General features: G+C 43.7%; 1 protein-coding gene and 1 non-coding gene across 2 annotated transcripts; one reads left to right on the forward strand and one right to left on the reverse strand.

The window, feature by feature from the left end:
- The first annotated feature begins 1166 nt into the window (after positions 1-1166).
- LOC109779268 (PHD finger protein ALFIN-LIKE 5) lies at positions 1167-8106 on the forward strand. Its single transcript, XM_020337867.4, has 5 exons — positions 1167-1508; positions 1632-1664; positions 3368-3596; positions 7242-7374; positions 7446-8106. Exons 1-5 carry the CDS (start codon positions 1397-1399, stop codon positions 7725-7727), a joined length of 789 nt encoding a protein of 262 aa, XP_020193456.1. The 5' UTR covers positions 1167-1396; the 3' UTR covers positions 7728-8106.
- An 892-nt stretch (positions 8107-8998) lies between these two features.
- LOC120972924 (U6 spliceosomal RNA) lies at positions 8999-9101 on the reverse strand. Its single transcript, XR_005767058.1, has one exon. It is a non-coding gene; the product is annotated as a U6 spliceosomal RNA (small nuclear RNA).
- Between the last annotated feature and the right edge of the window lie 1904 nt (positions 9102-11005).

An 11005-nucleotide genomic window follows, 5' to 3' on the forward strand; every position in this document is an offset into this window, starting at 1 on the left:
GAAATTTAGATATAGAATCATTTCCGATCTTTTTCTAAATGCAGATGTCTACATGCACACACATGCACTCACTTCTATGAAAATATACATACATACCTTACCACTATGAGACCTTCAGGAGTCTGACTCATCAAACCTTGAGACCGACAAAGTCAACACAAGCCTCATATTCGACGTGAACGTCGTCTCCCACTAAGTAAATATCGGAAAATCTTATTCTTCATTTCTAGAATACATCACGAAGAGGTGTATCAATTTCATACAAGAGCCAGACGGTTGATACAACCCTATCCAGAGGGTTAGCGATCGCACCCACCACAACTGTATCCAACTGCAAGCCATGAATGACGAAGAGGTGGGACACAGAGTACCAAAGTTGTGTTATGACTGATACCAAACACTTCAGAAGCATGCCCATGACTTTAGGTGAGTCTAGGTTAACGCACCCTCCACCCTTTGCGCCTACGAAGAATCGTCTAGTGGGTAACATGACTCGGTGTGAACCCTAAGAATACGATGTCGAATAGGCAGCAGCGTACAAGCGCCTCAAAGGCCCATGCTCATGTCAGCAACCAACACCATAGCAATAGCAATACACCGCCCTAAACTTTGTTGCTAAGACCGGATGATGGCACCGACTCCAACTTCCACTCTGATAGGTCTCCACATGAACCCAAGCATCGCCTTCGGAGGAAACGGCTTCACGTCGCCACCATCGTTCGGTGAACCAGACCTAGGGTTTCGTGAAATGGATACATTTCGACCAACAACCACGTCCAAAAATAGAAATAATCATGTGCTTCGAAAAACCAACTCGTGGTGGGTGGAGGCACCAAAACAACAAATAAACAATAAACAAACACCAAGAATGACACAAGCTTTTATAGAAAAACAGAACACATCACATCATTTCCAACAAAACATTACGTAGGAAGCAACTCAAACTCCCTGCAAGAAAGGGAAGCAACTCAAATGCAAAACACGCCTTAAATCGCCCCAAAAATATATGAAAAAAACACTTGTAAACATCAACAAACAGTCCCAAGCCTCACCCAATTCAAAAGTCAAACTATGCAAACACATCACAAACAAAACTCAATTAACACGAGTAGATGTGGTGACGATAGATTCCATAAAGGCGAAAGATATGATGGCCAGTGGCCAGAGAGCCACTTTGTTGTTGTTGCAAGCCCAAAAGGCACCGCCGGGCGCCGGGGCTCAAATCCTCCCGGAAGCGAACGCAAATCTCCTTCCCAAATAAAAACCTCACCACTCCTGCGGACTGCGAGCCTGCGGCCCTGTCTCTCTGTGTGTCCTCCACCTCCTCGCGCTCTCGCCTCCCTTCCCAACACCCTCTCTCGCCGCCGCCGCCGCCGCCCCCTCGCCGGAACCCTAAATGGACGCCGCCGGCGCCGGCGCCGGCGCGCCCTACGCCTCCCGCACGGCGGAGGAGGTCTTCCGCGACTTCCGCGGCCGCCGCGCCGGCATGATCAAGGCCCTCACCCAAGGTATCCGCGCCCCTCCCTCGCCTCTATCCCTCTGCTTTTGCTCGCTGCCGGATTTGCCCGCCGGCCCGCTCCCGTGTCGCTGACGTGCACTTTTTTGTTTGCTTGGTTGGTGGCTTTTTGCAGAAGTGGACAAGTTCTACCAGCTCTGCGACCCCGGTGAGTCCGCTCGATCTCTCCTGGTGTAGGGTTTGGCGGCGACCAAGCTACCGCCGCCGCTAGGTCTTGGTCGCTTGGTTGCCCCGCTGGGAATTCCGGAGCTAACCTTGTTGAATTATGCGCGTATGGAGCTCTGCGACGGTGGTGGCTTCGCAGCTTTCGTCAATGCGGTGACGAACTGGGGCGTTGCGTGGGATTGGAAGTGTAGACTGGAGGGAGATATGGTTTATTGGTTTCTTATGTGGTGCTTGGAACTTCGAATTTGTGATACTTCGTGTGCGTTTTTTTTTTTTTGGCTTGGTCGTTAGCTATCCAGAATTTGACGGTAGCCAGAGTTGCAGGGTGGAGGAATTTGAAAAGAAAAGAAAAATGGTGCCGCGAAGTTCTGAATTAGTCATGTATATGTGGTGTATTATCTCTTTGTCGCGTTGCTCATTTCGCGCCTTTTTCCTCCATAAATGCAGTCTAGGTTCATGGGTTCATAGCCTATATCAAATATGGTTTATTAACTTCCTATGTTGCTTGGAATGTGATACTTTGTGCTTTTTGATTGGTTAATAGCTCTTTGAGAATTTGATGGTAGCCATCATTGCAGGGTGGAGGAATTTGAAAAAAAAAATGGTGCTGGGAATTTCTGAAATTAGTGATGCCTGTGTGGTGTATTGCCTCGTTGTCGGTTTGCTCGTTTTGTGGCTTGTTTCCTCCATAAATGCAGTCCAGGTTCATTGGCTATTAGCCTGTATCAAATATGGTTTAGTAAGTTCTTATGTTGCTTGGAATCTTCGAATTTGTGATACTTTTTTTTGCTTGGTTGTTGTTAGCTCTTCGAGAAATTTGATGGTAGCCATCATTGCAGGGCGGAGGAATTTGAATAAAAAAGTGCTGGGAATTTCTGAAATTAGTGATGCCTTTGTGGTGTATTGCCTCGTTGTCGGTTTGCTTGTTTCGTGGCTTGTTTCCTCCATAAATGCAGTCCGGGTTCATTGGTTAATAGCCTGTATCAGATATGGTTTATTAAGTTCTTATGTTGCTTGGAATCTTCGAATTTGTGATACTTTTTTATTTTGGCTTGGTTGTTGTTAGCTCTTCGAAAAATTTGATGGTAGCCATCATTGCAGGCGGAGGAATTTGAATAAAGAAGTGCTGTGAATTTATGAAATTAGTGATGCCTGTGTAGTGTATTGACTCGTTGTCGGTTTGCTCGTTTTGTGGCTTGTTTCCTCCATAAATGCAGCACAGGTTCATTGGTTAATAGCCTATATCAAATATGGTTTATTAAGTTCTTATGTTGCTTGGAATCTTTGAATTTGTGATACTTTTTTATTTTTGCTTGGCTGTTGTTAGCTCTTTGAGAAATTTGATGGTAGCCATCATTACAGGGCAGAGGAATTTGAATAGAAAAGTGCTGGGAATTTCTGAATTAGTGATGTCTGTGTGGTGTACTGTCTCTTTGTCGGTTTGCTTGTTTCACGGCTTTCCCCCCATAAATAAATACAGTAAAGGTTCATGGGTTCATAGTCTGTATGTTATCATTAGCTCATATGTTTTGGTGAAATTAGGAAGTTTTTAGGGGCCATTGCACCTTGGGGGTGGGGTTAGAAGTGCGAGGCTGCTTCATTTGTATTCTCTAATAGTGCGTTCTTCTCTTTCTTGCTTGCATAACAAAGTTCTTGTGTATTTTCTAATTATGTTTATCCGTACAGAAAAGGAGAACTTGTGCCTTTATGGGTACCCTAATGAAACATGGGAAGTGACGTTGCCTGCTGAGGAAGTCCCCCCAGAGATTCCTGAACCAGCACTTGGAATCAACTTTGCTAGGGATGGCATGAACGAGAAGGATTGGCTGGCACTAGTTGCTGTTCACAGTGATTCCTGGTTGTTGGCTGTTTCATTCTACTTCGCGGCACGGTTTGGATTTGACAAAGAGGCAAGGTAATGATTCCATCAAACTTTCTGTTTCCTTAAACAAGCATATGCATCCTTAGCTCATGTCCTCTCCATTTTCCATTTGCCTTTTTTTAAACGGATTCATCTACAGTTTGGTTAGTTCAACGTCTCCCTGATCAAGGGATACGCAACAGTCGCTAAACAAATTCCTCATTGCTAGCTTTTGATTGTCATCTTAAGCTATTGTGATTCTTCTTTATTAAATTTTCTTCTTACTTTGTTTAGACGCCCTCTCTTGAATATCTCTCTCCACATTTTTTTTTGATTGGAGATCTTGGTTTAATCGTTTCTTCCATGTGCTCGTTTTCAAGTCCGAAAAATGGAATTGATTGCATGCCCAGATGCTCATAGTGGTCCCAAATAGAATGTGTCCTTCAGAATTATTAACATTACACCACATTGGGGAACACTGGAACACTTTACAAGATAGCATGTAGTCTGACTTATGGTCATCCTTAAGTTTTCTTGTGTAGGACTACAATTTTATCCCATCGTTTTGAGGTTATTACCAGTAGTTCTGTTTTGAAATAGCCTGAAGAACAAGTATTAAAAATGTCAACATACACGCACCCTGGAGACTGCCATTTCTAGAATATCATACATTGTAAACGAAGAAAGTAGTTTACTATATTTTCTTTTGTCCTTTACATTATAAACGGAGTAAGTAGTCATGCAAGGCAGTTATTGTATCCTCGCAACCCTTGCTTAAAATACGCGTCAGCATGAGCAAAACACTAGAAGTTGCATTCGCATTCAGTCCCAGGAGATATATTGCACGTTCTAAATCACATTCACCACTAAAATTTAGAGGAAACAAGTTTGGCGATAGTGTTTCTGTGACAATCTAGATTCTAGAGGAAACAAGTTTGGCAAAAGTTTATTTCATCTGTATGGTTTCTATTCGTGGCTTAGCAATTAGTAACACTTTCTAAATGACTTGAGAACTACTGGCATGCAAATTGCTACCTGCTGGTGAAGTTCAAAACAAAATGAAGTTAAAGTCACTGAATTATAGCACAAATTGTATACAGAGGGCAGACTGACCCTGGTTAGACTAGATCAAATGAAATTAGTCCTCGGCGCAATTATCCAGTTAGTCCAAGTGTTCTATATTATCACCCTGAAGCATCTTTTCCTGGGCCTGTAGCTTGATGCTTTAAAACAACTTGGAGGCTTCTGACTCATCCTAGTTGCTCAAAACCTTCTTTAGTGCGGTAACTTATATTTTAGGTGGGTTAACTTTGTTCCAGGTCGTGCAAGATTACGTAATAATTAGACTAACATGCTAATTGACAGCCATCTCAAAATTATTGAACTTGAACATCCTGATGAATCTTGGACTGGTTTTTCCTTGATAGTGAAAACAACTTGATAGAGTTTGAACTTTTCCTACCATCTTCATGAAGAATTATGGTTGTTTGATCCTATCTTTAGATGGCAATTGATAAGTGAGCGAAGAAGCCTTGATGGTATAGAAATTTCTGCACATAAGACTTAGGGATGACTTGGTATTTATCTGAAAATCATCACAACTTCGAAGTTTCAGGGACAATCTAGTGGACTTACGTATTTGTAGTGGTAATAACTTGGTAGATAAATGAGTGCTCTAACAGGGAGTACTATGTTGGATCTAAACATTAATAGAAGTTAGAAAAGCACCATGCAAGCTGGTACTCAGCTTATGTATTGCGGTATTCATATTGAAGCTAGGTTTTTCTAGTTAAGTATTCAAGATGAGTGATATAATCATATAATTCCAAATTGAATCATGTAGTTAAGACTAGGTGCTACAGTTATTTCGTGGATGTGTAGCATCAGTTGTAAATGCTCAGAATGACTTGATGATATAGTAGCTGGATACATTTGTCAACATGATTTTGGAACTTCGGGCACCGGGCTGCCTTTTTTTTTTTGGAACTTCGGAAATTTATAGTTGGAAAAATGTTTGAGTTCGAAAAATAGAAAACTAGAGTAAGAAGATGTAGATAAACACAGAGAATCTTAACCCAAGGTTCAGAACAAACACATGTTGTTAGCAAATAAGATTTGAGATGCAAGCAGAAAATGCTACAATCAATTCAAATATGAAATATCTCAAGAAAATTTAGATCATGAAGTTGACTCCTTGGTCAGGTTATCCTGCATAGCTGATGAGTGTTTAGTGCAACTGGACCTTTAACATCACGACATCTATAGAAAAGCCTCTTAATTTTGCTTTGAGATACTAGGGAAGTATCAGATTAACACCAGAAATTACTGCATAATATGGATAATACGTGCACTTAATGGCTGGGCGGCTGCAGATATTATGGGGAAGCTTCAGATGTATGCCAAGCATAACTGCAAATTTTAGAGGGTATGAAAGAATGCATCTAAGGCCTGGAGCCCTGGATAAGTTCCCAAGCCGGCTTCAAGGTGTAATGTACTGTGGTGAATATGACTGCTAGAGTGGTCGAGGGCCCTCATTCATGAGTGTGTTCATTGTTCTTCTCCTTTGTGGTTTGCGACGGCTTAGCATATGATAAAATTAGCCGGGTGCAAATTTGGGAATCTTCATTATTTGTTGAAGTTCAAGAGTTCTGTGTCAAAAGGCAAAGGTGGTAATCAAATCCAACTACCCAAGGTTGATTGAACTGCATTTCAGCAGCCAAAGTTGGAGCAAATTTTGATGCCAGTAGGATAAATTTTCTAACTAATACTCTTGGGTGGCTTCTGTTTGATTTTGGTGTGTTCCACCCCATGGGCAAAGCTATGTGAAGCCAGCACAGGCCTTAGCCCCACAGCCCAGAAGAAATAACTAGTTAACAGCTAATATGTAGGCCAATTTGTCACAGAATTACTTAGAGACCCTGCTTTTTCTGATGTCGATGAATTGCCATTTGATGTCTTCCCTACCATCGAAAGAAGCCAAATCGTACAGATTTTATGAAACTGTGTGCGATGGCTTGAATCCACGGTGCGTCCTACTTTCGATAGGACCAATTGACAATTGAGCAAATTTTCCCATTATTTAACTATGCAGTTCACCTGTCAAATGTGCAACAGTCTAAACTTGACCGGGTTTATTTTTCTTACTACAGACGCTACTACTTACGGCAGTTGATTTAGCATTTCGATAGTTTGAATTTTCATTTGGCCTCTCATCTCAAAGCTCAGCCACTGTTCCATCTGATAACTTGTTCACCTGTTTATGCACGGGATAGCAATCATTTTTTATGGGTGGATGTTAGGAGGTTACAAGAGCTCGTGTGTGGGTATTTTTCTTACTACAGACGCTACGACTTGTGGTAGTTTGATTTAGCATTTCGATAGTTTGAATTTTCATTTGGCCTCTCATCTCAAAGCTCAGCTGCTGTTCCACCCGATATCTTGTTCACCTGTTTTTGCATGGGATAGCAATCTTTTTTTGGGGGGGTTGATGTTGGGAGGTTACAAGAGCTAGTGCGTGGTATTTTTGTGCAATCCATGGAGTTTAAATTGAATTCTTAATCAGAGATACATGAAGCTTTGCTGCAATTTACCTTTGGCATAATGTTCCATGGTCATACTGAAATATGGTCAGTTGAGTAAAAACCAGTTTTCTGCTGCCATGTGTGCTTGACAACCTGTGCTGTGTTTTATCTCACACAGGAGGCGACTCTTCAACATGATAAATAACCTGCCTACAATATTTGAAGTCGTGACTGGGGCTGCAAAGAAGCAGATCAAGGAGAAGGCCCCCAACAGTACGCACAAAAGCAATAATAAGCCAAGCATGAAAACTGTAAGTGAAGATACTATTTATGCCACCTTGCAGTATAAGATGTCACCAATAACTTATCCTCTGTTTTATAGTATTCAAAGCCTGAGTCCCAGTCAAAGGCCCCAAAGATAGCAGCGCCCCCAAAGGATGAAGATGAGAGCGGCGAGGACTATGGAGAAGAAGAGGAGGAAGAGCGCGACAACACCTTGTGTGGTACCTGTGGAACAAACGACGGCAAGGACGAGTTCTGGATCTGCTGCGACAACTGCGAGCGGTGGTATCATGGGAAATGCGTCAAGATCACGCCTGCTCGAGCCGAGCACATCAAGCACTACAAGTGCCCAGACTGCAGCAACAAGAGGGCGAGGGCGTAACGGCGACAAACAGCACCAGCAGGGCGGCAGGACTCGGAATGGAACCAGCGCCAGCACCAAATCGTCATCGTCGATGCCTGCTGCAGCCTGCAGATATGGCCTAGCTGTCTAGCTCATCATAGACTCGCCTTTCGTTTCAGTCGAACACTGTTGATTCACCCTTGACCCTGCAGTTCGTTCATGTTGGTCCGACTCTTCACTTGTGTGTTTTAAACCGTTGGTTGGTTGGTGTAGTAGTGTTGTACCAGCTTCGATCTCTTCAGCGGACATGTCGAAGACGTTCTTCAACTGAAAGGACCCGAAAGCTGACACCATTGTTTCTGGCTTTGTTAGCCTCGTCTCGTTCCTGGGCATATATATATATCCATCTTGCTGGTCTTGTTTCCCTTGCTTTGGCTATTGTTGGCATAGCTGATGCCGGCCCTTAAGGACCTTCTGTGCATAGCTCCAAGCGTACATTTTGACGTAATAGTAGGCTAAGTGTATGTTTAGGCCTTTTTTCAGTAGTTGGTCTGTTTCCCACAAGGTATTAAGGTTGCCTTGATTTTCTTAGTTACTTTACATGTTCTCCTTGTATCCTTGTGGTACGAATTTTGTAGTCTCCTTAAATCATAGCTTCAGGAGAATAATCCAGACAAATATTTCTTTTGCCTTTTGTTCATTTTTAGTGAGGTATTTTTAACTTCAGTTCGAAAAACTTACTGAACTAGTATGGATAAGTCTACTCGGTAGATTAGCTGAACTGGTATCGAGAGCCGCCACCAGTGTGCCCTGCAGCACCTGCTTAGTTTTTTTTGTTTGTTTGAACTTTGCAGCCTCTGCTTAATTGGTGGACCATCAGTTGCTGTGTACAAGATGGAGAGGTTTGGAGAAGTGACTCTGTTAGTCCAGCTGCGGGTGGTTAGATCGATCACGCGATGATGACAACTGATGGCATTCATAAACTTTCATGCTCCGAGTACGCTTCTCTCACAGATCTTGGATGGGTTTGTCATGTGATCTCTCTCTGTGCCAGGTGATAGGATAAACCAAAATCAAACAAAGCGCATGCGTGTGGTGACCCCGGAAAAGGGTGCTTTCGTAATAAAGCTGAAAATTCAAGGTCCAAAAACGTTAATTCTGAGAGCGAAGAACACAAGACCCAATTTCGAGATGGAAGCATTGAGGACCTTATCGAACAGGAACGAAAAGTATGAGGACCTCTTTGTAAGAGAGCAGTACACACGAGCGGCTCTAAAGAAGGGCGCAGGGACCGGCGCGTGAAATCCCAAAAAAATTTGGACCATTTCTCGATTTGTGCGTGTCATCCTTGCGCAGGGGCCATGCTAATCTTCTCTGTATCGTTCCAATTTTATCAGATGTCCCCGAAGGGACGAGTCTGTCTGCAGCGCGCGGGTTATAAACTGGTGCTTCTCTCCTCGGCCAGGCGATGTGGGACTAAACGAACACGCCTTCTGCCCCCCGCGTTGTTTGTCCAGCAGGAAGCGCCATCGGGACGTGCGGTGGGCCTCGAGTAGGCGTGGTCTCTTAGTGCGGCCCAAAATAATGGAAGACCGTAATGGGCCTTCATGCTTCTGGGGAACTGCTAGTCGCCCGATGTGGTGGGGTTTTTTTTTTTCAACGTGTGGGAGAAGGCTAGTTTTGTTGTTTAAAGAAAAAGGAGAACGCGACCAACTCATTTGTTGTTTCTCTCGATGTGTAAAACAACAGACCACACAGGAGGCAGCTGTATCCTCTCTTCATAGCGCATTCTCCGTTTTTATACTCGCCATTGTGCATTCTCCTTGCATTTTAATATAAACGTGCACGTCATGGCGTGTGTTTTCAGAAGAGAAAGTGAGTAACAGGCCAACACGTCTGTGGAAAAAGCAGGAGCCTAGTGCATCTGACAGTAGACCCAACAAGCTAAATCAGGGGAAGCAGCTAGTGCAAACCCTGGGGCTTACAGACAGTTATACATGTTGGTGCGTTAAACGACCTTTTTTTTGCAATTACTAAATTGTTTCTGGAAAATGATTAAAAACAGACGGATGACACTTGGGCTTCGTCAGCCGCGTCTGGCACCGTGCGATCGCATACGACCGTGTGGTCTGTCCCCCACTTGAACCGACGAGACTTGCCTGCTCCCAGCGCGTGCGCCCATCTGTGCTCCCGCATACCGGATGGGAGCATGGGGAGAAAGCAGGCAAGCCGGATCCCACTTGAACACCTATGTGACACCTGAACTTGTGACTGTTTAGCAGTTCTTTTTTTACACTTCACACGTAACGCTTAGCACATACCTACACATGTAGGTGATGCTACAAACAGTTCAAGAGAAAGCACACAGGAAGCACCAAAGGAGGATTCTAGAACACCATATTTTTTACGTTGATTGTGGGTGTTTGTTGGATTTTGGTATTAGCAAGCACATGGAGTCATGATTTGCTTGAACATAGCAACGCTTAGAGTAGCGTCCTTAACGCTTCCACCGCCGCCGTGGCTATCGAGACGGAGCGGCAGGGCCGCCGTCATAGCGCATCGTAGTCATGCCATCGTCGCAGCACTGCCACGGCCGGGAAGCGGGCCGTTGCAGCATCGTCGAAGCAAGCGGGCTTCGTCGGAGCATCAACGCGGTTATAAAAGCACGCCGTCGCAGCATTACCGTGGCCGTTCAAAGAACGTCATCGTCGTGGTTCCTTGCAACATAGTTGCGGTTGTCAGAAGCATGCTGTCACAACATCATCGTGTTGGAAATAGACCCTAGAGGCAATAATAAAATAGTTATTATCATATTTCTCGTTCATGATAAATGTTTATTATTCATGCTAGAATTGTATTGACCGAAAACTTAAATACATGTGTGAATACATAAACTACACCATGTCCCAAGTAAGCCTTTACTAGACTAGCTCGTTGATCAAAGATGGTTAAGGTTTCCTAACCATGGACATGAGTTGTTATTTGATAACGGGATCACATCATTAGGAGAATGATGTGATGGACAGACCCAACCGTAAGCTTAGCATCAGATCGTTTAGTTTTTTGCTATAGCTTTCTTCATGTCAAGTATTTGTTCCTTCGACCATGAGATCATGCCACTCCCGGATACCGGAGGAATGCCTTGTGTGCTATCAAATGTCACTTCATAACTGGGTGATCATAAAGGTGCTCTACAGGTATCTCCAAAGGTGTCTGTTGGGTTGCATGGATCGAGACTGGGATTTGTCGTTCCGTGTGACGGAGAGATATCTCTGGGCCCTATACAACATCATAAAAAGCTTCATGTGACTAATGAG

Source organism: Aegilops tauschii, chromosome 1 (genome assembly GCF_002575655.3).
Source record: "Aegilops tauschii subsp. strangulata cultivar AL8/78 chromosome 1, Aet v6.0, whole genome shotgun sequence".
Taxonomy (NCBI): domain Eukaryota; kingdom Viridiplantae; phylum Streptophyta; class Magnoliopsida; order Poales; family Poaceae; genus Aegilops; species Aegilops tauschii.

Coding starts and splice junctions, on each gene's coding strand:
- LOC109779268 (XM_020337867.4), top strand. CDS start 1,397: ATGGACGCCGCCGGCGCCGGCGCCGGCGCGCCCTACGCCTCCCGCACG. Junction 1,509..1,631: donor GATCAAGGCCCTCACCCAAG/GTATCCGCGCCC, acceptor GGCTTTTTGCAG/AAGTGGACAAGTTCTACCAG. Junction 1,665..3,367: donor CTACCAGCTCTGCGACCCCG/GTGAGTCCGCTC, acceptor TTATCCGTACAG/AAAAGGAGAACTTGTGCCTT.